General features: G+C 40.8%; 1 protein-coding gene across 1 annotated transcript in view; it reads right to left on the minus strand.

The window, feature by feature from the left end:
* ECPAS (Ecm29 proteasome adaptor and scaffold) overlaps positions 1–27,418 on the minus strand; it is a 2,158,898-nt gene that overhangs the window by 1,457,388 nt on the left and 674,092 nt on the right. The window contains exon 16 of the mRNA XM_044061033.1: positions 615–735. Coding sequence (XP_043916968.1) covers positions 615–735 — 121 coding nt within the window. The remainder of the gene's footprint in view (positions 1–614; positions 736–27,418) is intronic.

The raw sequence follows: 27,418 nt of genomic DNA on the forward strand, positions 1-27,418 counted from the left end.
TTGGAATATATATTTAGCAGGGGGGGGGTGCAGCCCCCCACAATTGCAGTTTCGAGTTCTGGGATTTTCAATCATGTCAGCGTTCAGTAACATAAACTTTCGTTTATCTAATATAGACCCTACTCGATACCTCCCGCTCCACTTGCTCTGTATTTTGGGGGTTCACTGTTCCATCATGCTGCAACATTATCTGTGTTGGATTTTCCACACTAAATCCTTCACTTTGCAAAGGTTCTGCCAGTGAAGTTTGCTTTGTGTCCACAGATATAACCAGCTGCTGTCTTCCATCACTCCAATCTTCTGTTCTTCCACCGTGGTCACTGCTGCAGTGTCTTGCTGATCACTGCTCTTTATGGACGACAGCTGCACAGATATTCTTAAGGCAAGGTTTGTAGCTTGGGCCTCCAAATATCTTGGAGAGATGGCTTTCAGCTAAGTTTCCATGAGCTCTTAGAATTGAACCTAATGTCTTCAGTCCTAAAATGATGTTAAACTCTGAAGCATGAACTACGAAATAGCCACAAATTAGCAGAGGTAAACAATTAGTACAACAATCTGCCAACTAATTGCATGACTGTTCTGTTTTTAAGCAACTTTTGCAAGCACACAGTTACCTTTTCTTGAATATAGTTCACCATGTCGGGGAAAGCTGGCATCTTCTTACTGCTTTCTTTCTCATTTTGGCTTAGAACTGCTCTAAGGGTGCGCTGGGCTTCTCCATAAACTTCCTCTCGTCTAAGGAAAATGAAAAATTACAATCTACAAAAGTATTTTTAATTTGTAAATATCCCATTTTTAAAACTTCATGTATTTTCTGCTCTCAGTTTTGTATATTACTATTTGCTGACTTTATATCAGGGGTTTCACATGGTGTATTTACAGCATGTAAAGGTATAAAACAATGTAGCTATGAAAGGTAAAGCAATATTTTAAGAAAGAATGACTTGGAACACATATCGCCATACATTACACTAACACAGCATAATGAGAGACTCAAAACTTAAATAGAACTGATTCAGGTTTGCCTTTTACAATGCATGCAAAATGTACTGCTGAAAGCATTCTGGTTCCTGAAATGACAAGTCACATGGTTCTAAGCGACAAAGTACAGTTGTGTGAGGACACTTACCATAACCATACATGTTCAAATGAGATCACTACTGCGGCATGTTTCATCGCATATGAATTATACCACCAGCTGGACAGCTAACCATCTAGACGGACTCTCAGGCATCCTATACTGGGTCACCTTCCTTATGCCAAGGGCATCAGTTGGGCATACAATATAAAGGGGAGACATGCCAGCACCATTTTTGGACAGCATAAAGACCACCAGCAACTGATCTGCAAAAAGCCACCCCATGGGTTATACAGTATGCCCTGACTGTAGGGTACATCTGAAGATTAGGTAGACACAGCATTACCCTAAATGGGAAAGGGGAAAACTCTGACTTCAGGCATTTTGCAAAATAAAATTATAACGATGGACGGAAGAACAAAGTACACAGTAATCTTACTTGCACACACACACACACACACACACACACACACACACACACACACACACACACACACACACACACACCTAACAGGTCACTGCTGCAGTACAACTCATCACATAAGACAGAGTACTAAACTGACCAGAACGACGAAGAAAAAAAACACAAAAATCCTGCAGTTCTTATGTGGCAAACTCTGCTACCCAGCTCCTGGAGAAGATGTTCTGCTTGTATTGCCGAGAGAAGGTCTGAATGAGGTCCGCATAACTGCCTCATAAATGTTTTATTGTAGAAATATCCCTGAAAAGACTACTAGGTTTTAGGAAATGCCCTTGTGGACTGTGTAGTAATATGACAGGCCTTGTCAAGATCAAAGGAGTTTATTAGCCAACAATCCTAATGGGCCATTTAAGCCTAGTTATGCATCCCAAAAATATTAGCCAAAACTGGTCCCATGGGTTTTATGGGGTTTTATAACTCAAGCATAAGTGGTGAACCATTTACAAGGTGTATCCCTCTAACAAAAACATAGGTGTCAGACCAGGGTAAATTTATCTCCCATCTATTGATCCAAGTTGTGCTTGAATAGGTTAGAATAATAACAATATTGTTTAATAAAAGTGGATTACCTGGCTATTTGTTGTTTTATTTATTTGTTTACATACTTCGTGGTTTGCGTAATAACAATACTTATTTGTTAATCACATAGGCCCACTGGAGACACGCACTCCCTTTGCAGGGGTTACCTGGGAGCAATGTCTGGTTAAATGATTTGCTCAAGTTAATATATTAGGCAAACAACTTCATCAAACCCTATACGACAGGGAGTACAGCTCCCAGCCTTAATCCTCTGTGCCAAATGCACAAAAGAGGCAATACAATCTTCCAGCCAAGTAGGTAAGATTTACTCAGAGGTTTTCTTACTTATCTTCCTTGAAAGAAACAAATAGTTTTAACAGTTTTCCTAAAATTCTTAGCTCTATCAGGGCAGAAACAAAGTTGTCTATAAATATTCAAAAAGTACAGAATGTTTTCCTCTATTCTTCTGAGGTCAAAAAACAAATCAGTAACTGGATGGCCAGGTTGTTCCCATGGGCTATGCTGTCTTTGTGGAATAACACATATAGAACCTTACAGATACAGGCCTGTAACTGTCATGGCTCAAGTGATGGCTAACAAAAACACAGCTTTCAAAAAAAGAAACTTAAAATGTGCAAAGGCTATCAGCTGAAAGGGAGTTAGGGCCAATTTCTTCTATTATAAAACTCCAGTTCCATGGTGTTGTCATGGACTTTGCAGGGGGTCTCAAATGTATGATGCCCTTAAATGTTATTTCACTTAGGACACAACAGTCAAAGGCAGATCTAATAACACACTAAAATGCAAGATAGATGCATCTTAACTGATACATACGAGGACAGGCTGCTGTACCATGGGAGCCTTAGGTCTAATGCCTTTAGATTTACACCAGACTAAGATTTTGGTCCATCTGCTCATAAACAAATGTTGGCTGCTAGTGCTAAGTCTCCACAAACTGATGACTTACCTGTTGAAGTATGAAAAACGGGATGGGATAAGCTACTTGATGTATGAATAAAGCTCACAAATAATACTGTTGACGATCTGAGAGTACCAGAGTGGTGGAGAAAAGGAATAGTGGTGGTAATGCCTAAGGAGGGGAAAGATTTGGTGGGCCCAGACTCAAGAGACCAATCACTATTTTAAATCACATTTATATAATATTTATGATAACATGGGCCACACGATTGGCAAAAAGTCTTCCAGACATAATATATCCAGGCCAACTTGCGAAATTGAGCATTTGACAGCATATTAAGAATATTAATGGTGATACAGGATGCCAATATTGTAAGAAGGACAACAGCAGTATTAAGTCTAGACACAAAAAAGGCCTTTGACAGAGCACAGAGGGACTTCCTATTTCAAATTCTTAGAGAGACAGAGAGAAAAACGCTTGGTGAACTTGCTGGGATCAATACATGCAGGCTGTATGACTAGGATGAAGGCTATTGGCAGGTCTGTCTGGGTAGTTTCACTTAACAAGGGGTATAAGACAAGGCTGCCTGCTGTCCTTCCGTTTATTTGCCATCAATAGAGGACCACTGGCAGAGTGCATAAAACATTCAAAACCAGGCAGATAGTCCTGGGGGACTAACTAACTGAATATAAGACATCTTCAACAACTGGAAAGGCCAAAAAATTACCTCACTAAAAGAATCACAGGCCTAAAGCAGATGCCCTATGCTGACCGTCTAAAAAAAACTCCAGCTATACTATGTCACATATCGTCTACTCAGAGGCGATTTCTGCTTAACATACAAGGCCATGACAAACCCAGAACTGTTAGACATACTACACTTAAAGAAATCCCAATCCCTCAGAGCCACATGCTCCAGGAATCTAAACCTTGTCATTACAATGAAAAAAACATGCTGGAGGGATATGTTCCTGACCCAGAGACTCCCCAGACTCTGGAATAGACTGCCCATACATGTCAAGCAGAGCGTCCCTTTGGCCCTCTTCAAAAGGAACCTTGACGATTGAATGGGAGAGAGGAAATTCACCCCAGGGAGCACGTCAATCGCCCTGCTAGACAGGGGTCCAGGGAAGTAAATATTGTGGGAAGAAATAGCCAGGGAATTGTTATGGCTAGGCTTGTATAGGCCCTAGGGCTGATAGTCTAGTACCAACCTATAAACCTATAGCTTTATATGTAGATGATGTCATCTTAACGCTAGACAAGATTAACATTAAACAGAGGCCAATAAATTATTCTAACTTCTTTCTACTTATGGGAGAACATCAGGGTATACAGTAAACGTGGAAAAATCCAAAATGATTGTCATCAACATTAGGCAACAGATGGTGAGTTCCAGCAGCTCCCCCCAGTTACTGAGGAGATACACCATCAAGGATTCAAGTTAAAAGACACAACAAAGCTTTAAGATATTCTCTTAGGGAAGTTATGAAAAGAATTATGGGGATGCTACAAAAACAGAAGTAGCTAGGACTAGAAATGGAGCAGAGGATGCAAGTCTTAAACTGGCATATGCTATCTCACATAATACACCTAGGGCAATCTTTTTGGTCAATACCAGAAACATATGCCTTAACTAAATAAAAAATTTGGATGAGAGATTTTTTTCTGGGTGGGAGCTCTGCCAAGATTTGTGTGGGATTAGGTGGTACTCCAAGGCATCAGAGAGGGTTGGGACCCCCAGATATCATGAAATATTTACAATGGAACAGGATGGCACAATGTCATGACAATCGATACCAAGCAGTACGGAAAGAGATGTTGACAATTAAAACAATGGATGAGGGCAAGACATTTTGGGCCAGGCAGACAGAGAAAGTATAACACTCACTGTTAATAGTCATGAAAAAGACTGCAAGTAAAAATTTTAGCTCAGCCCCACAGGTGGAATGGAAACCAGGCATACTCTTTATAGGATAAGAAGAGAATTAATGTTGGGGAAACACTATAGCTTATAGGTGGTACAAGATGAAGACGGCAATTCAGTACTGAAATCACATGGTAGGGAGGGACAGATGTTATGTGATGGAAGGGTTAAGTCCAATATTAAAGTATTAGTGTAGACACTAGCTGGATCTTGAAGAAATACAAGGAATGGCCATGAATGGTAAAACTGGCTTACTTGGCTTGGAGAGGGTACGCTACTCAATGGGACACAAATGGCAACACTTAAGAGACTAAGTTAAAAGGGCTAGAAGCTACAACCGGACACAGTGGAAACACATATGTATAGTCCCAACCAAGGCAATCAGAATTATGAAATTCAGAATATTTGCACAGAAATGCCTCTGCAAATATTTCTGTATGCCACATTGGACATCAAAAGTAATCCGCACAACCAACAGTAGCTGCTAAAGATGTAGGGAAAGGTAGGTAGGAGACTGCTAACACATATGCTGTAGGTGAGAGAAACTACAAGGGTTTAAAATGCAATATACAAAATATCAAATGGAATAATAGGGAAAGAAAAGTAGATATCTGAAAGGCATTATTTCTTAGCTTGGTGGGGAATAACAGAAACCATTAATACTGTGGCTGTTTCAAGGCAGCAAAGAAAGCAATTACTAGACAATGGAGATAGGAAGATGTTCCAACATTAAAAGATATAATGTAGGTAGTGGAGGAAATGTGGTAAAAGGAACAGTTTAGCAAGACAGGGAAAAAAGTCAGAAAGGTGGAATACCTGGACAGATGGAAAGAAAAGGTTTAGAAGTTGAAAATCATACTGCATGGTTCCAATGCTGAAAGCAAGAATTTCATTAGTGCACTGTTGGGAGGTTGGCATAATGGTTAAGGTGTTCACCTTACAAACAGCAGGTGCAGGGTTTGATTCTCACATGGGATAATTGGCTAGGCTTAAAATGGCCCACAAGGGCAGTTAGCCTAGTATGAATCTATGATTATTTACAAACAATGAAAGGAATGCAGTGTCATATAAATACTATGATTAAATGAACTCAAATACATACAAGGATAGCTATAGCAGTATCTGAAGGCTTTTCTTTCGTTTCTAAACTGAAGTCCTTTTTCAAAACTGTCTTGGTTGTTAAAGTTTACTTGATCTGAAGTTAAATGTTTAACAATACTAGGACGTTTAGTTGAAAATGTTTGTTACAGTCACAACTGGATTAGTCCGATAGATGCAATAACAGCTTGGTATAACAATGATCACATGAGGTAACTGTTGATGAAATTAATGCTGCTACTGGGGGGGGGGGTAGCTGTTATATATGGAAATTGTATTGATTGATTAAGAGATTACATTTGAAAAAGACTCCTGACCACAGTTTAAGAAATGGCATACTGTAAAGCTGCCAGAAACCTCATCAGATAAATATATGCCGGTATCAGGAAGCAGAAAGAATTTGCAATAATGACACAAAGTTGTAACCTCACAAGCATTTACTCTTCTTTAATGAATCCCCTGACATTTAACTGTTGTTCACAGGAGTACCTAGCGATGCCAAAATATAGATCAACTCTGCTCTTAAATATGCCAAACTGATGGAACACATGCAATGTTTCAAAAATATGTAACCTACATTATTACAGAAAAAAAAAGTTTCTGGTATACTAACATACATACAGGTACATAAACATACATGGTTTATTTAAAAACATTGAAAAGGGAGCATCATTTACATGTAGTTAAGTGGTATGTCCCATAAATATAAATAGTGAGTAAGGAATGTTGGTAAAACCAAAACAGTTTTACTTTGTCTGTTATACAATACGTTCCACTTCCAACAAAAAGGTTGCACTTTGGTATATTCACTCTATACTTCATTTAGTAATATTTTTGTATAAAAATCCTGCTATGTGCCTTTTAAAGCTCCTTGTGATGTGTTATGGTTTTTATAAATATTTTTTCAACACAATAGATACATTTCCTGCAATTAATGATCAACAGGAAGGGGTTGCTGCGATAATAGTGGTGTCTCAGTATAGGAAGGAAAATATGGTCATGCTGACTTTTGTGGTAGAAAGAATGGCCAACCTGTGTTGTACATAAAACTCTGCAAGAATGCAGAAACCAACAAACAAAACAAATGCATCAATGAAAAAACAAAAACTAAAACAGATTACAAACTTGTTTGTTTGTGTCTTTCGGCTTTTCCCGGTTAGGGGTCGCCACAGCAGAACTCCGGTCCGCTAATGATTGGCAGTAGATTTTTACGTGCTGGCTTGCCGGGCCTAACGCAAAACCTTCAACGAAGGAACGCCCATTCACGCATGTCGCCACACAGAAGACTGTCTGAGAATTGAACGGGCAACGCCTAACTGTGAGGTGACAACGCTACCGCAGCACCAGCACCGCAGTAATAAAACAGATTATAAACTAAGAAATAAAAAATAAAAGTAATATTCTGAAGTGGGATGGTTAAGGAATGTAAAGGGAAGTATTAGATAATATGAACTGTCAACACTTTCTAGTCAATCAGCCATCGCGTAATGCAAGGATGTTTCTTTAGAACTTTCCTGACTTCTTTGTTCTATTGTTGCGCACATGGTAAACTCCACGTGGCATTAACATTTGGATAAATGCAGAGTCACAATCTTTTAAAATAATTATTTTCAGTTATGATGAGATTTGGATCTGTCCAGGTGGTTACCTCTACTACCCACACATTTAGGTGTATGAAGGATTTGGTGTTACATTTGGGAGCTGTGATCAGTGACTTTCTGGTAGAACCTATAATTTGGTCTGCCCATAGCCCAATTCACTTTATGGAACATTTACCTCCTGCAGTGCTCACAGATCATGGTTTGATTGTTTGCAGGAATGTATGCGAGTAGAGTCGCATCCAACTCACTGATTGCCACCTTACATTAACATTTGCAGGTGTTCAGTGCTGGGAATGTTATTGAAGCAGTTGAGGTCTACAACACAGCCTTGACTGGTTCTCTTGATTACTTGACCCCCCCCTGCTGTGTACATCTGGTCCAGCTTGTGCTGATCGAGCCATGGAAAACTCAAGCTTCATATTCTAGGAAGGACAGGATGAAGGGCACAATGCTGATGGCAGTGCACTTGCCTGTTGGAGGATGGGCTTCTCTTGAATAAGTATTTCTCCATTTATCATGCTGGGGTTACCCAGAACAAAGAATCTATGCTTGTCCTGAGAAATCTCTGAGCCATTAGTCAACCTGCAGCATCCTTCTGGATTGTGGATACACTTGGCAGCCTGGCCTGTCTTGCCATATAAGCTTTTAGCAATAGTTTCCATCATTGTTTGTATAAACTGTTTTGTGATTGCTTGTATAAACTGTTACATGATTAAATAATGTTTGTATGATCATCTGTTCAGGGTCTTCCTACATATCTTTAGCTAACATGACAGAATCATTTAATCCATGTACCTAAAATGTTCAACTTATTATGACCCCATAAGCAAAAATGTACTGCTGAGCTGGTTCATGCACGGCTGTATACTTTACCACAATTGCTTTTATTTTAGTCACTTTTTGACATCCTGAAAAACTGTGAAACTCTCTCAAAATGTTCTACAACACTGGAATGTCTTTTTATGGATATATAAAGTACAAAAATAGCAACATCAGCATATAATACTAACTTTTCTTGATTATTGCACCAGTTATATCCTTGAATGTTTGAATCCCTCGTCGTTATTTTTTTCCTAACATTTCTAAATATAAACCAAATAACTGAGAGGAAAGATGACATCCCTGCATGGTTCCTCTAGCACAGATGGTCAGATAGCCCTCGTATTTTAACTCATGACTATCCTAGACTATAAACTAGTTAGTGCATATGGCCTCTAGAGGTAAACATATTGGACCTGGTACTCATAAGTACGGTAGAACTCTGCTCCACCCCTCCAATGTCGTGTTCTCTCGGATAAGGTCAGATCACAAAGAAATCTTCTTCGAAATAAGAATCAATTCTGTAACACAAGCAAACCCAGTAACAGTCAGATATTACTCCAAGGCAAACTCTCTTTTACTAAGTAATAACCTGTCAAAATTTCAAGCCTCTCCAAACCCAGATAACACAGCAGCCTGTGGGGAATTATTCACATAAGCTGTGTATAGCCATGTCAATGACTGCAAAGAGGCTATGTCACTCAGAAGTCCAAAACTAACACAAAAAACAACCCTGGTAGAATTCAAAATGACAAGATGTACAGAAAAAAAAAGATAAAATTAGGAAGTATAACACCAAAAAGATGAACCCTGAAACTGAACAGATAACTAAGAGGACTAATCAAGTCCAAAAACGAAAATTTTGAAGTAAAGATGGCATCCCAGGCAAGGACAACCATAAGGCCTTTTGAACGATGTCCAAAACCTCATAGGCAGCATACAACAATGTGCCAAAATTTTGGCAACTGGAACCATGTTCAGGGAACTGGGAGATATAGCAAATCTTGTGGCTTACAAATTCAGCTCCAACTTTACCCATCTCAACCCACCAGCCACACCAAGAATATACCATTTAAGAATCCCTCTGTCAGTAGGGAACAAGTCTTGGATGCACTCTATACGACCAAGAAAACAGCTTCAGTAAGCCCCAATAATATCAAAGGATGTCTCCTAAATAAGCTTGAAATATGGTCTATCAGGGCCACTGTAGTCAGTATTCAACCACAGCCTCTGCACAGACTTTGTGGCACATGAATGGAAGACTGCAACAATCAGATTTTTGCACAAGGGCAGATCACCAACAGGTCCTGGGAACTACAGATCCATTAGTCTGACTAGTCTCATATGGAAGGAATTATCATGGAAATGATTAACAATGACATAGAAAACCTTCAAACACTGGACCCAAACCAGTTTGGTTTCATCAAAGGCAGGTCATACCTACTGCACCTGGAATACTTCTTTGATAAGGTCACCAAGGCAATGGATAAGGGCAAAATTGTGCATACTGCCTACCTTGACCTAGCTAAGCACTGGATACAATACCCCACTCTGGCATTGCAAAGAAACTTATGTACGAGTGGGTGCTAAAAAGGTCTAAGTTCAACCAACATTCTAAATTCTGAACTTTATTTTGTCTCTGTAGCTGAAAAGAGGGATACTTCATCTAAGTGCCAATTTGCAGAATTGTAACGCTATGTTTTTACACGGTTTCAGATAATTGATTGAACCATGCCAATGAAAAGTGTGGAATTTTCTAATGTGGAACTCCAAGCTGTCATGAAGTTCTAATTCCTGCAGAAGAAAACTCCAAAGGAAATCCATGAATGCATGATACAAACATTGAGTGACACACGTGCCCTTCTTACTAAGCTGTGAAGAAGTGGTGTGCAAATTTTCAGCATGAAGATTTCAAGACCAAAGATGCAGCAAGGTCTGTGAGGCCTCAAACCTTGTCGTTTCCTGAAATTGTTGACCATGTCCATGACTGGATTTTGGCAGATCGGTGAATAATGGCTAAAGCAACTGCTGAGACACTACAGATTTCCAGGGAACATGCTGTTTTTATAATCCATGGGCAGCTGGGTATGCAGAAGCTGTCAACCAAGAAGCTGGGTGGACACTTCCATGTTGATTTTTTGGCATTTTTATTAAGCTGGTGCCAACTTTTTGAAACTATTTACTGTTGATGAAACATGGTTACACCACTATGATTCTGAGACAAAACAACAGTCCATGCAATGGTGGCACACAGGTTCACCAAGGCCAAAGAAGTTCAAGACCCAAAAGTCAACAGGAACTGTCATGGCCACAGTGTTTTGGAATCAGAAAGGTGTTGTAATGACTGACTATCTTCCCAGGGGCCAAACAGTTAATGCAGAATACTACTGTAACTTGCTGTGCTGATTACAGAAGGCATTGAAAGAAAAGACGACAGGGAAGCGGTGGAAAGGAATTCTCTTTTTGCAAGACAATGCACCTGCTCACAAGGCTGGCAAAATGAAGGCTGTTTTGACAAAATTGGGGTTGGCGTACATAGACCATCCACCCTACTCACCAGATCTTGCTCCATCTGACTATTTCCTGTTTCCAAACCTTAAAAGAGTTTTGAAAGGGTGGCAATTTTCAAGTGATTTGGAGGTGACTGCAGCAGCAGTGCAGTATTTCAGTGACCAGATTTCAGACTTTTTGTCAGATATCGCTTGTCGTTTTGCACACTGAAGACAAAGCAGGCAGGGGTAGTACGTTTAAGATGCTTTATTACATAGAAACACATGAGGATGGATAGCAGCATCAGTAAATATAAACAAATTGATTAACAGACATAGCCTTACACACATACATGCTTACATCTCAACAGCTTACTGCAAAATGTCAGTCAGACTTGCACGTGCTCAGTATTTATACACTTGTGCAAGCCCTCGGATAGTTTCTTAGAGACATACACACACACTCCTCTACATCCCCCCTCTTAAAAAATAATTGCCCTTTATCAAAATGACATTGCGATTAGGCATGCATTAATATAGACATTTAGAAACAAACACAATGCTCATGTCCAAGTTGCCATGTATCTAGAACATGGTATGGAGATGTTACCAGATCTCGTAATGCAACAATCAGGACTGGATTTAGCAACAGGGACAGTTTATAGTGAACAACTCATATCAGGAACTTCGGGATTCATCACAGGAATGGGGAGGTTCCCTGGAACTTCCACTGGAACTGGAATACTGGAAAACTCTGAGATAAAGATTCTTTCTCACAGGCTATATGCTGTGGTATAGGCTCGATCACCGGTATCAAATGCTTCTGATTCTGCCTGAAGTCAACTCCTTGTGATTCCACAATGTACAATCTCAGCTCTGGGCAGATGTTCTTCACAACTCCAGTTCAATCATAACCTTTGAACATTTGCATCCTTTCCACTTCTCCCTCTCGTAATGAATTGGGCGGTTTGCTGGTCTTATCACAATAGGACTTCTGGGTTAACTGCTTCTTCAACAGACTGGCTTTCACTGACCTGTTCTTGACACATGGAACCAACAACTGACTACTGACTGGTAATGTGGTTCTGATTGGTCTTGACAGAAGTCTCTGAACAGGTGAACCAAGATGTTTATCACTAAGAATATTTCTAAGATTCAAGAGATTTAGGAAAACATCACGATTGTCTCATTTCGACTTCTCTAGAAACTGATTTGCACTTTGAACTGCACATTCTGCCAAACCATTTGACTGCGAATACTCAGGGCTACTCGTGACATGAGTAAAGTCCCATTCATCAGCAAATCTTTTGTACTGCTGGCTTGTAAACTGCGTGCCATTGTCAGAAATAACTTTGTGCAGAGATCCATGCACTGCAAAATTATGCTTCATCTTAGTAATGACTGTAATGGATGCTAGATTAGTAAGTAGGTCAATCTCGAACCAACTGCAATAAAAGTCTACTAACACCAAATAATGTTGACCATTCCACTCAAAATGTCAGTGGCTACTGTCAACCAAGGTAGTTCAGAAATCTGGTTCAGCTGAAGTAGTCCTTTCTGTTGATGTGGCTTTGTACTATTGCACACAGAACATGATAAAAGTACTTTCAATATCTTGTGACATAGAAGGCCAAAATACTAGTCCTCACGCCCTTCTTTCACTAGAGTCTGCTCTTAGGTGACATCAAGATAGTAATGTACTCATATTGCAAAGACTTTGGAACAATAACTTTTGGACCTTTCATGACAATACCATTGTCTGACAAAATCTCATCTCTGTATGGAAAATACTATGCACTTCTGGAGGTAAAGTAGATTGCTTTGACGGCCATTCTTCTTTCAGAAAGTAGTTGAGCTTTTGTAAAACTGCATCTGCAGCTGTCTGATCTCTGAGCTCATCAACACGTGTGGAAGAAAAATTTCTCACCTCCATGGCTTCAAAATCAAATCTCTCATTCTCATGCTGTTCACTGGTACTTCTGGGTGATCTGGAGAACATAGCAAGATAAGGAAGTTTGCCTCTATTGCAGATAAGACTGAAATGATACTTTTGCAATCTCAACATCATTCATTGCAATCTGGCTGGAACTGTATGCAGAGGCTTTCTCAGAATAGTGACTAGAGGCTGATGGTCTGTTTCGATCTGGATAGGTCTACTATACACATTATGGAACTTGGAACATGCAAACACAATTGCCAAAAGCTCTTTATCTGAGCACACTGCATTTCAGCTTGGGTAAGATTTCTGGATGCATAAGCAACAGGTTGACCCTCTTGTAGAAAGACTGCACCAAGACCAAATTTTGAAGCATCACATGGAAGAGTAACTGGCTTGTGGACATCATAGTATCTGAGAGTAGGTGAACTGGCAATTCTCTCTTTCAGGACATCAAATGCTCTCTGGTGTTGCTCCAACCAAGACCAAGACATATCCTTACATGTTAGCTCTCTGAGTAGTGCTGATTCATGACTCAAATCTGGAATGAACTTGCCTAGGTAGTTAACCATGTCAAGAAAACGTTGCAGGGCTTGAATATTGCTTGGAGTTGGCATCTCAATAATGGCTGTTTGCTTATAAGGTTCTGGTCGTAGGCCTGAACTGGTAAATAAATGACCAACATAAGTGATTTCACGTAGCCTAAATTTGCATTTCTGTGGATTCAGCTTAAGATTCACTTGACGTGCCCTTTCCAGAAATTTTCTGAGGTTTCTGTCATGCTCTGCTTCACCATTACCTCCTACTAGTATGTCTACTATAATTGCACAAGGATACCCAGAAAGAATTTGCTCCATTGCACATTGAAAGACTTTACTTGCAGAATGCATCCCAAATGGCATGATCAGAAATCTGTACCTTCCAAACGGAGTACTGAAAATAGTGAGCAACGAGGATTTCCCACTTCTGACACCATGTCACTCATTACCTTGCACACTGAAGACGAAGCAGGCAGTTTGTTTAAGGTGTTTTATTACATAGAAACACATCAGGATGGATAGCAGCATCAGTAAATTTAAACAAACTGTAACAGACAGAGCTTGCACACATATATGCTTATATCTCAACAGCTTATTACAAAATGGCAGTCAGACTTGCACATACTCAGTATTTATACACTTGTGCAAGCCCTTGTATAGCTTCTTAAACAGCTTCTTAAACAGACATACACACATTGATCTACAGTACGATTACAGAAACTTCAGACATGATATGTTGAATAACTTGCAAGTTTCATGGCTCCACGTCATTCCCTTCTTAGTCAGGCATAGAACTATTCAGCACCCCCTCGACTCGCCATAACTAGGCATCTGTGTTGTCCACTTTCATTCTTCCTCAATATATGGATTCCGATCTGACCCTCGGATCCAACTCGGCTCCATACTGTAGAATTTGGATCCAGCTCTCGGGCTCCTCCCTCTACCCATAACGCCCTTATCCATCCCCAACACCTCAGATCAGGTTTGTCGCCATAAAGACCCTAAAACTAGATAGAAACAGGGATAGCTGAAAGAAAAGGGCTCAAACCCGGAACTACAAGTTCCCATAACAATCCAACACGTTCCTTCAGAAGACTTAAGGATGGTGATGGATGGAATGAAAATGGACAACACAGATGCCTAGCACATTCATACAGTGAGTACATGACTTATAAATCTGATGTTGTCCTTTTCATTCTTTCTCAAGACATGGGACAGAGTCCCCAGCTACACCTTGGGTGTTCCTCATGGAAGGATATTCTGGAGTACCACCAAGCCAAAGATGGCTCTGCTTCTGGATACAAGATACAATTTGTAATGAGTATCAAAGGCATGAACATTGCACCATGTGGCCACTACACAAATATCATCAATAGATGTTCTTGACCAAAAAGCAAATGAAGTAGCCATGGATCTAGTTAAGTGAGCTTTGGGTGGTTTAGGTTGGGAAATGCCTTGCTGAGAATAGATCCAAGAAATGCAATCAGTGATCCATTTAGCTAGAGTAACTTTAGAAACTGGATAACCCAGCCTTTTTGATGAGAAGGAAACAAATAGCTATTCCAACTTTCTGATTTGTTTTGTCCTGTGCAGATATACATGTAACTGTCTGTACACATTTAGGAGATGTAGCATGTATTATCCTTTATTTGAAAAATTTGCAAAGAAGACTGGTCAATGAATGGATCTGTTAATGATTGCTTCAGAAGCCACTTTAGGTAAAAAGGAAGGGTTTCTTAGTAAAGTAACCCTATCTTTATGATAAATAATATAGAGAGACTTTGAAGAAATAGCCTGGAGTTCAGACATCCTTCTTGCAGAAGTAATAGCTACTAAAGACTGTTTTCTAGGAAATAAATTTTAGATCATTGTTTTGCTGAAGGTTCAAAGAGTTTTTGAGTTGGACCTTGAAGCACAACAGTCAGATCCCAGGGAGGTGAAGGATTATCAGTGGTCTAAGGAGAAAGATGCCTTTTAGAAATGCTTTACAGAGTTTGGAAGAATCCAGAGAGTAATTTTTGTTTCCTATATGAAAATTAGAAATGGTTGCCAACTGCAGTCTAAAATCATAGAAGAACTAGCTCCTTCATTACAAAGAACAGTCAAAAAATCAAGTACAGCAGAAACTGAAGTGGAAAAATAGTCAACATAATTTTTCAATGCACAAAGGGAGAATCTTTTCCACGTGCTCTTGGGAGCCTTCTTAGTAGAATCTTTTTCCAAAGATATTATTATAGTATGTACTGGGGGAAAAGCCTTGGCTGTCTGACCATTACTGGAAGTGGAGAAACCATGTGGCTAGTTTGAGGTCCTGAATATTGGGATGACTCATTCCTCAGGGGTGTGAGAGATCATCTGGAAATGGTTCAAGTATCCACAGAGGATAAGAAACATCAGTCCACAGGAAGAGGGGAACCACATCTGTAAAGGCCAAAAGGGAGAAATGAGGATGACTGAGCTCTTCAACCCAGTTACTTTCTGTACAAATTTGGGAATCAAGGGAAGTGGAGGCTACGCACAGAGGAAACCGTATGGTCCAACGTGGACTACAGCATCCCTTAGTGACTCCCCCTGAGAGGAGATAAGGGCAAAATACCTGATGCATTTGTTGTTGTGGGGAGAAGAGAGGAGGTTGCAGTAAGACTGACCCCAACAACATTTTTTTCCCTTGTTACTCTCATATTTCTATTACTACTTATGACATTCTCTCTCAATCTCCATCTCTATTACTCCTTTTCTTTCTACCTCTACTGTTGTCACTCAACTTCCTACATATTCCTTCTCATATTCTATCAGTTATTTTCCTCTCATATACTATAACGGCTGTAGCCTCTAAATGTCTTCCCAGTTTGAAATCTTTTTTTCATCTTCTGCAGGCTTAGCTTCTTTTTTCACCCATAATAGTACATCAACTATAGCTGTATTACACTGCAATTTAGTTTGTGTAGGTACACTTTTGTACATAATTTCTTTATATTCACCCATACTTCTACGTCAGCTTCAGTTGTACTACATTGTAATTAGGCTTATTAAATGTGTATCAAGTGTTGTATATACTCTAAGTGTTATATTGTTTAGAAACCTTTTCCTGCAATGGTCCTGTAGATACTCGAAATGTATACCTTGACGTACTATGTATTCTATTTGTGTTTAAGTGGAGATTTTTCTCCCTGGGCCTCCACTGAAAATGGGCTCTGTTTGGCCCAGTGGACTTTCCTGGTAAACAAATGCCAATAAATAAAATCTCTTCAGCCACGGACTGTTTAAGAGACCACTCATGTGACATAAAAGTTGACCTGCTTAATTTGACTGCTAAGACGTTGGCTTTCCCCAGTATGTACACTGCAACTAGAAAGCAGTTTGAGCAGATCACCCATTGTCACACTCTCAATGGCCTCTCTACAAAGAGGGTAAAGATCAGGTTCCCCTTGTTTGTTGATGTACCAAACAACAGATATGTTGTCAGTCTGAACTGCAACAGTCCCTAGAGGAACAACATCTTGAAATGCCTGCAATGCTAATAGGATTGCTCTCATCTAACGCACTGATATGCAAACTGGTCTCTTGGGGAGACCACGTGCCTTGGAAAGTCCTTCCCAAGAAATGCCCCCACCCCAGCTGGGAGGCAACCATAGTCAATGTGGTCACTGAGGGATGTAAAACAAAATCTTGTCCCAGATAAATATCAAACTGGATTCACCTGTGGATGTAGTGTTTGCAAATTGGGGTAAGTTTGACTGGAAAAGATACAGGTAGTCACAGAATAGACCACTGAACAGCTAGAGTCCACTGGAGAACACACATATAGTATCGTGCTAAGGGAAGTAATACTATGCCTGTTGCCTTGGATCCTAGCGGTTGAAGAACTAATCTGGCTGGAGGAGATGGATGGGAAATGATCTTGTGAACCTGAGATGTGAACATGGTTATGCGAGGAGTTGGTAATGATGCAATTTGCGTTGTAGTGTTCAGATGTGACCAATGAACTCCAGGCTCTGAAATGGTGTCAAATTTGGTTTGGCATTAATTTATTGTTATCCCCAGCAACTGGGAAATCTACAGCAAATACTCCATGGACTGTCAAAGGAGATGCAAGGAGGGGGCATGAGGAGAAAATCTTTAAGATATGATAACACTCGGAATCCTTGGAGTCTCATGCGAGCAGCCATACTGTCATGCATTTGGTAAACACTCTAGGGGTTGTGGTGAGTCCAAAGGGCAGGCTCTGAATTGGTAATGACTGGCTCCCAGTTAAAAGCGTAAATATCTTATGGATCACCTGTACATTTTGATGTGACAGTGCGCATCCTGAAAATCTATGGAGCACATCCAATCATCCTTGTGAAGAAATGGTAGAATGGACTGAATCATGACCATTTGGAACTTTGACCTCGTTACGTACAGATTCAATTGTTCAGATCCAGAATTGGTCTAAGGTCTCCTGTCTTTTTAAAAAGAAATGCGAGTAAGTTACAATTCCTATTTGGTCTGGTGGGACCTCTTGGATGACTCTCTCGTCTAGCAGCTTTTGGATTTCTTGCACTGCTGCTTTCCTCTGAATGGGTAGAATGTCGAGAAGCTTTTTTTCTTTTACAAACAGGAAGCTGAAAATATGGAATGGAATAATGTCTGGATATTATTCTTAGCACCCGGGAATCTTCTGTTATATTTTACCAGGTATCTGGGTGCAAGGGCGATTGGCTCCAGTCTGTATCCAGAGGTGGACAGTCGGGCAACACTTCAGGACAGCTGGAAGAGTCTATCCAGAAATGAATCACAGAAAAGTACAGTTTTGTACCTACCATAAATGTAGATGTTCGAGGATTCCATTGCTGCTGCAGTCTAACAAACCTGCACCAAAACATGAACAATATATACAAAAAATATAAGCAGGTAACTCATGGAATGAGGCCTAATCCCAGCTGGAACCTCCCTTGCCATGATGGGAATAACTTTCCTTTATTTTGGGGGTCTGCATAAAAGTAGGCAAATGAATATAGTGGTTTTTAGCCACACTAGAAACCACCTTAACATTTAAAACTTGTTGAGGGAAGTTTGAGACCTGTGTTTCAGAAGCTTGACATTGAGCAGATGAGTCCTCTTGAGATAACAGATGAGAATCAGAGGTAAAGGCCCATGGGCTTCTTCACAGACTCCGTGGTAGTAGTGGGTGTAAGTGTTGCGAGGCTGAGCTATCATCATCATCTATCATCCTTGGCCTGTCTTGTCTGACCTTTAATAGCACCTTTGGAAGAGAGGTGGAAGGCATACACATGAAGATTTTTCCCAACTGAAAGACAGAGCATCCCACTTTTCAGCTGTGTGATGTGATGTGTGATGAACTTTGTCAGTGGCAGCTGGTGGTTTAGTGGAGTGGCGAAAGCGGGCAGATCTAGGTTTGTCAATGTCTGAAATACATGAAGATCCAGTTTCCACTGTGGGGGATGATTTGTCTGCTTAACACATCTGCTAAAGGAGTCTGTGCTCCTGGCAGAAAACTGAAACCTTGAGTTAAGAGTTAAGCTTAGCTTAGCTCCCATCTCCAAAATCATTGCTTGCCTAGGATAGAGATAAGAAATGTTGCTCCCTTGATGTGTGATGCAGTTGTGTTGGTTGTTTTGTGTTGTCAGAATCAACAAGAGTGTCCTGGAAAGAAAGTAAGTAAGACTACTGGACTGCTAATATCTCTGCATCATGATGATATGATGCTGTCTGTATATGTGCCACACTGGCTGTATCCACTTTCCACTTTAGATGATTCCTGAGCCCACCACAAAAATTCCTTTGAAGGCAAGTATTATGGGAATGACAGTGTGTCTAAATCCTGGCAGTGCTGTGTCCATACATTTTGAGATACATTGTAAACTTCCTCATATGCATTTGGCATTGGGAACACCAGAGAACAGATGCCAGCATGCTAATGCTTGAAGGACTGTCCCACCTGCAGTCAGCGCGGACTGATGAGACTGATGGATGGAAGTAAGTGATAGACTAGACTGTTTTGTCGGGGTTAAAAAAAAGAACTGTCTTCTGTTGCTGTATTCAGTCTCACACCCACAAAGCACATGTAGAGGACTGTACTACTAGACTTCTTCGAATACCTAGGGAATACCTCAGCTCAGCAACATATATAATATTGTTCAGATGCTGTAGATTTTCTTCCTTTTCTTGAGCCCAGAAATCGGCAGTGCGTCTAATTAAGGATAGATTTGAATTCCTTGTAGCCTGAGTAAGCTATCACTGGAGCCAGAAATCTGGTGAATACTCTGGTCTAGAGCAGAGAAATGATAAGGGCAATCAATGAAACAATAATAGCGATTCCAGCTCTGCAACCTTGAATGCATCCTGCACAACTTAGCTTGATAGGCACATGAAGGTACTATTCCTTGATCTTTGCTCCACCATCCAGTGATCTGTTTTCCAGCAGAGGAAGCTGTTGGTTATCCAGATAATCTTGAACTTGGAAGTGTTGAGCTGGCATGCCTTTGAAAGGGGGGCATTGTATGGAAAAAAAACCTGTAACGTGGGTGAATAATGTCCAACACCCATCTCTGAGTAATAAAATCCCAATCTACTGGCAGCTGAAAAGGCAGAACATGAGTCATTGGGTCTACTAAAGGACCCCCTGCCCCTCAAGTCCTAGACTGGGAGTCATAAACAGGATAAGTCCACCCTTAGCAGGCCAATTTCTACTAAACTTTTCCGGTGGCTGTGCTGCAAAATCCTTAACAGTTTATAGATTTGCTTTGTCCTCCATTTTTTTTAAAAAACTCTTTAGGCCAGGCGAGAAACACAACAACCATCAAGACTGTAAAGGTGCATCCAAATCCTTTGTCTTAACATGCTCAATGATTCTTGATCCCTTAACCAGGCATGCCCTGAACCGAACGAACTAGTGGCAGCCTCGAGGAGGGCTAGCCTGCACAGCATCAAAACATTGCAAAGAAGCATTTGCCCACTTGTTCAGCCTAAGCCTCTTCCTGGAATCAGAGTAATCCTGGCCTTCCCCATTTAAGTGCTAAACCTCTGGCTCCACTGAGCCTCTAAAAGAACCGGCGTCCCGTTTGCGGTTCTTCAACCCTAGGAGGTTTTGTTGTTGTTTCTTGCGCTCTTCTTGCCGGCGCATCGGAGCATCCGGACGCATTTATATTACAGCGTTTCTTTCCCAACTCAACACCTACTAAAGTCTAACTCCCTCTTATAGTGTAAAGCAACCTAGCACAAGAGCTGCAATAACACAACGTGCCGCAGCAGTGTCTCTAAAGGTACACAAGGTAAGCAAAAAGTATCCATATCTATTTCCACAAAAACAAGAATACAGTTTTTCTGACATCCTTCTCACATCCCCGGTTGAAAAAAAAAAAACAGAAAAACAAAAAACACCAAATTTAGCTTAGCCAACTCTGGGTCGGAAACCTCTCCGAAATATCTCAGATCAGAACGCCAACCTGCACAAAACTGCTTCTGCCTGCATCGACCACGCTGCCAAAAAAGGCTGGAGGGATGGACCGGGTCATGCTTATTAGTACTTCTGGATGCATTGACGCCAACCATCAGCGCCATGACTACCAGCCTATACCTGGTATTGGGCGGACTGGATGCGGACTATACCCTTGTTAGACTGAAGCAATGGAACATCCCTGACTTTGCAGGCCTCCTCTGCCTCTAGGGTGATGTCTACCACTGGAACTTCCTCTCCTGTCTTTGAAGGAGTTGTCTTTTGAAATCCTCAGCAGACATGGACTCTTGAGAGAATTTGATAACTCCTTGGTCAAACATCTGCAATCTCCTGAAATGTGTCAGTTAATTAAGAGACCTCACGGTGAAGGTTGCAGAAACAAAGACTTGTTTTCCAAATCTGTCCAGTGCCCTAGACTCCCTGATGGATAAACAGAAGAGCTCTGTTCTGCTAGCTCTTTCTTAGTGGCTGCCACTATACCACCATAACATCTACTGGGAATCCTTTTGCTCCACTGGGGTCTCTCTTTGGGAGGAGCTAAGAATTTGTCAGGTCTTTTTGGAATGGGTTTGACTGTACTCAGCTCTTTCCATGCCTGGTGGGAAACTACATCAATGATCTCATCCACTGGGGTGGGGTGGGTAACACAAGACGTAGATGCACCAGAACCAAAAGCTTCCAAACACACTGATTCCTCTGGAGAGGAAATTTACAAAGACCAACCACCCTTAATTTAAGAAGACCAACCACCCTTGTCTGAGGATCTCTAATGCATCCCCCCACATGAGATATCATCTGGTGGTGATCTGAGGGACCCTTCTTCATTGAAATCTGTATCCTCCAAGAGAGATTCCAGCGGGGAATCTATTTGTCTCCTCTTGCACATTCTCTGATGTATTTCCCTCTGGATGATGTTTAGTGGAGGTATCTGAAAAGTGGAGGAGCTCCTCTACAGGTACTGCTTGGAAACTAGTTGGAACTGGCTGTCCCTGTGGAGTAGGCCTAATCGACTCAAAGCTTGGAAAAGAGAAGGGAACAGGGATTGGAGCTAAGGAATGAGAAGATGGTTCTCTAGAAAGAGAAAAAGCCCTTGCCACAACCTCAAAGGAAGACAAACCTGGAGAAGCCACGACCAACCACATGGGAGTAGAGATTTCCAATGCAGGCAGAGTATAACTATCGGATCTGCACCTAGAGGATGGAACCAGAAATGAACTGTCCAATGCCGAGAGGCAGGCATGGATTTGATAATACTGGAATGAATCCCAGCCCCACAGATCTGAAGCTGACACTTCTCCTCAGAGACCTGTTCCAATCTGAAGGTACAAGAGTGGAACTAGTTAGGGATGCAGTCAGTCGAAGAAGAAATTTTCTTCAGATCCCATTCCAGACCTCTAAGGGCTGTCAGATCCTGGGACTGTGAAACAGATGGATGGATCAGAAAAGGAGTCAGAATAGTATGAGGCATGCATGCAAGGCTGACAGATCCAACAGAGGAGAGAGCCTGTATGACCCCCATCTTGATCAGAGCTCTGAAAATTTTCATATCATCCTATCCACATCCACTTCTGAAAAACTTCTGGAGGATGTGGTGGACTGTGGCCTTGAATATTTCTTGATAGTCTACAAAAATGGAGAATGCAGAGTAGGAGAAATTGGATCCAGGATGAACTCTGGAATGCAAACTCTCTGAGAGGTGCCAGTTTTCAGATCCAAGGGTCTGGAATTTGAGGTAGGCACCACAGGAACTAGCAGATATGATGATAGAGTCCGAAGGTTTAGGATCAAGCAGTTGCAGATCTGAAGACTGGGCTGACAACATCGGATCTGAGGATATTTGGATCTTGGTTGGTGGCTCTGACAAAGTCCTAGCATTCTTCGGCAGGGAGCATTTTCTGTACTCCAATGGAGCAGATTTTGAAGATTTGGCAGGGGGGTTTGACTCCCCAGAGAAGGAGGTTGCAGCAAGAGGAAGTAGTCCTTTCAAAATTAACTTGCTGTGTCAGTCAGTCAGAGCCCTTGGATTAAAAGTAGAAAGATGCTGCAGTTATTATCCAAATGGGCAGCGCTGAGACAATAAAATGCACTCCTTGTGGCCATCTGAGTTTGGAATTGTATGCCTACAAGAAGTGCATTTCTTGAACCCTGTCAGTTTATCAGTCATGACAGGAGTACAGCTGACAGAAAACTAACAAAAATAGAAGAAAATAAACGTGTGTGTATATTAATTATACATACACACAAACACATATATACATACATATATATATATAGATATATATATATATATATATATATACATACATACATACATATACACACACAATTATACACACATATATACATATATATATATATATATATATATATATACACACACACACACACATATGCGTACATCAGAAAGGTAAAGGAGCGAAAAGAGAATTACTAGCAATGGTAATCAAGAAAAACATCCTATGCTAATGGGTAAAAGGAAGAAATATCAACTATGGTAAAGTTAGGGATACTATATAAACAGCAGAAAAGCCTAATGCTGTAGCATATAATAAGAGGGAGCTATAAGATAAGGAATGGAGAAAAAGTTTACGTAAATATATGAAGGACTTACAAAATATCTCTAATTTCTTGCTTGAGAGAAGAAACCTGCATCTGAGCACAATGGCAGCAAACAAGATCGGAGATATTGGAGATGGACAAGGGTATTACGGGTAGTGAGAGGAGCTCGACAGTTGGATTCAAAAGTCTAGAGTAAGCGGCCAAGTTGGATCCGAAACCATGTGCTGAGGAAGAATAAAAATGACAAAAATCAGATTCAACAAATTAGGTCTAATTCTCATGTAAGTCACTGGTTAACCAGCTGTCTCAGAGACAGGACCCTATAAGCTAGGTTTGGAGAGATCACCTACACAAAGAAGCCGATTACCATTGGAGTCCCCCAGGGCTCTGTGCTGGATCTGCTCCACTTTGGCATCTATTTTTCTGAAGTTAAGGCCAATGTCAAGGGCCTCTGGCTTAGCAAGTTTGCAGATGACTGCAAATTAGAAGCAATCATAGAAACTGCCCAAGATGTTAACATCTTGCAGGGTGGTATAATACATACAAATGAATTGTGCCAAAGCCATGGCTTAAAACTCAATGCCAAGAAATGCATATTATACTTTGGGAAGCTGACCACTCAGGGAAACCACATCATTGATAAAACACCCCTAAAAGTAGACACAGTAGTCAGGGATCTGGGGACTCGTGTAGATAGTAATACGTATTTCAACCAACGTGTGTCTAAGGTAGTAAGCAAATCATTCTACATCATTTATAAGTAAGGGCAGGGCATCTAGATTCAGTGAAGTCAGCATGCCACTGTACTCTGCCCTCATCAGATCTGTCTTAGAGTAAAACTCTGTATGTACCTGATCAGGCACATGCAACAAATGGAATGTCCACAGAAGTTCCTCACAAAAAGAATACAGGGAGTAAACACAATGTCCTATGCAGACTGCCTAAAGCCCTATTGCTATACTTTTTTTTCCCCCTACAGACTTCTGAGAAGCGATTTACGTCTGGAATACAAGGCATCCTTGGATCACGCTCTGATGGTCCTTTGGTATATCCACAAAACAAATGGCACCAGCACTACTAAATCTATGGATTTAAACTTTGATTGTGACTTAAATAGAATGTAGAGGGACAGGTATGTATCTCAGAGAATCCCCATTCTCTGGAATAGTCTTCCATCCATGAGAAGCAGAACCCAGGCCTAACCCTATTCATGCACAAGCTGGACATGTGGATGAGAGATCAGAAATTCATCTCTAGTCTGACACCTATCTCTGATGGACACAGGCAGATATTAAATCATGCTCTAACATTCACCCCTTAGAATGACCTGTAAGGCACCATAACTTGTGGGACACCTTTGGGTTGCATGGCTTGGCTTACAAAGGCCCCAGTGATCATTAGCCTTGTATAGGCCTATGAGCCTTTCATACATTCTCATTATTAACCCTTTTATTCTATCACAGGTTCATATGTGTTTACTAGGCTAATAGTTCATAGGTGGGTACTAGGCTATCTGCCCAAGGGCCTATGTAAGCCTAGCCAACAAGATTCCCTGGCTTACGCCACCCAAGAAAGTTATTTTCCTGTGCTACTGTCGAGCAGACACATAGAAGTGATCCCCAGGGTGTATTTCCGATTTCCAATCCAATCATCAAGATTTTTCTTGAAGAGTGCTAATGAAGAACTTTGTTTGACATAGATGGGTAGCCTGTTCCAGAGTATGGAAAGTCTCTGGGACATTAATCTATCCCTCCAGCATGCCCTGTTTATTGTGGTGACAAGGTTTAGGTCCCTAGAGCGTGTAGCTTGAAGGGATTGGGATTTTTTTAGGTGTAGCATGTCAAACAGCTCTGGGTTTGACATAGCTTTATATGTTAGGCAGACAAGACCTCGGAGTAGGTGATATGCTAGAGAGTAAAGCTGGCGTTTTTTGAGGCGGTCAGTGTAGGGCATTTGTTTGAGGCCAGTAATCCTCTTTGTGAGATACTTCTGTGGCCTTTCCAGCTGCTGCAGATGTCTTGTGAGGTACATTCCAAAAGGGGCATTGTACTCTATAATGGGTCTAATGAGTGTCGAGTAGAGGGGAACAATGACCTCTTTTTTTTCCTGGATGAGAACCCTTTTATGATGAGGTGTGCCATGTAGAAGGACTTCCTGACTACTGTGGCGATGTGACTATCAAAGGAGAGACTACTGTCAACCTGGGTCTCAAGGTCTTATCACACATTCGGTGTTAAAGTATGGAGTTTTCATTTGGAACTGTTCATAATTCCCTGTATCTAGACTAAAGCCCCAGTTCCATCTGAAGAAAAAGCAACCCCTGTGCATGATACTGCCATGGGGATGGCGTTCTTTTGGTGATGTGAAGTGTTGCTTTGCACCAAATGTAGCTTTTAGAATTGTGGGCAAAATGTTCAACCTTGGTCTCATAAGACCATAACACATTTTCCCAAATGCTTTTGGGATACTTTATGTATTGTTTTGCAAATTTTAGCTGGGCCTGAATGTTTTTCTGTGTAAGAAAAGGCTTCCGTCTTGTAACCCTACCCTACAGCCCAGACATATGGAGAATACGGGAGATTCTTGCCACATGTAGTACACAACCAGTACTTGGCAGAAATTCCTGCAGCTCCTTCAGTGTTGCTGTAGGTCTCTTGGCAGCCTCCCCAACCAGTTTTCATCTTGTCTTTTCATCAATTTTGGAGGGATGTTCAGTTCTTTGCAACATCACCGATGTCCCATATTTGATGACTGTCTTCACTGTGTTCCATGGTATTTCCAGTGCTGTGGAAATTTTTTTGTACCCTTCTCCTGACTGATACCTTTCAATAATGCGATTCCTTTGATGCTTTGCAAGCTCTCTGTGAACCATGGTTTTTGCTGTAGCAGGCAACTGAGTACATGTCAGGAAAATCCTAGTAGGACAACTGAACTTTATTTGGGGTTAATCAGAGTCTCTTTAATTGATGGCAGGTGGGTACCCAAGAAGAATGTTGTAATTAAAATCAAAAGGTGCTTCAACAAAATATTAGTTTAAAGGTGTGCGCACTTATGCAACCAGCTTATTGTACATTTTTCATATTTTCCCCTAACAGATTTGTTTGTTTTTCAATTGTACAGGTTATAGGTCATATTAAAGGTGGGAAAAGTTTTGAAATGATTTATTGTGGTCTCATTTTTATATCACAAAAAACCTGGCATTTTAACAGGGGTGTGTAAACTTTTTATATCCACTGTATTGGGATAAAATAATTAGAGAGGGAAAGATGATAGAATGGGAAGATGCCAAGAATTTATATGGCCTGCAGGTTAGGGATTGCTTTCTCTATCAATGATTGATATCAGAGTATAGGCAAAGAGAAAGAAATGGGGGGGGGGGGCTAAAGGAAAGACCAGCACTGGCAGTGTTTTTAGCAATATCTAGAACAGAAGCTGCCATTTAAAAAAAAGGAATAATTAGTAGAGCATATAAAATGTTGCATGACAACTGTAAGAATCAATCAGAGGAGATTAGAAAGGATTGGGAAGAGAGATTGGATAAGCAATTCACAAAGAAACAATGGGAAGATATATGTATGTCTCCCAAATATGCAACAAAATCTAGAAGATTTAGGAGTTTTGCTTGGAAATATTTTTTACATAGATATTTTTATACCCCAAGTAGACTCCACAGATTTTTTTTCCTCAAGTAGATAGCAAATATGGGAGGTGCGAAGGGGAAGAAAGAGGTTATTGGGAACATATTTTCTGGGAGTTGGTGGACTTAAGGATTCCCGGCGGGATGCACTGTCAGACATGCTGGATGGGCAGATTGGTGTGATGAGGGAGATGATTTTTCTGAGCTATGATACAGAATCGGAATTGCCTAGACATGGTAAGGCCTTGCTGTCTCTAATTATGGTGGCTGCCAAAAATGCAATTATTAGAAAATGGAAATCAGAACCTAAACCAGCTATATTAGAAGTAGTGAAAATAGTAACAGATAAAACATCTG

Source organism: Protopterus annectens, chromosome 2.part0 (genome assembly GCF_019279795.1).
Source record: "Protopterus annectens isolate FY-2018-M chromosome 2.part0, PAN1.0, whole genome shotgun sequence".
NCBI lineage: Eukaryota > Metazoa > Chordata > Ceratodontiformes > Protopteridae > Protopterus > Protopterus annectens.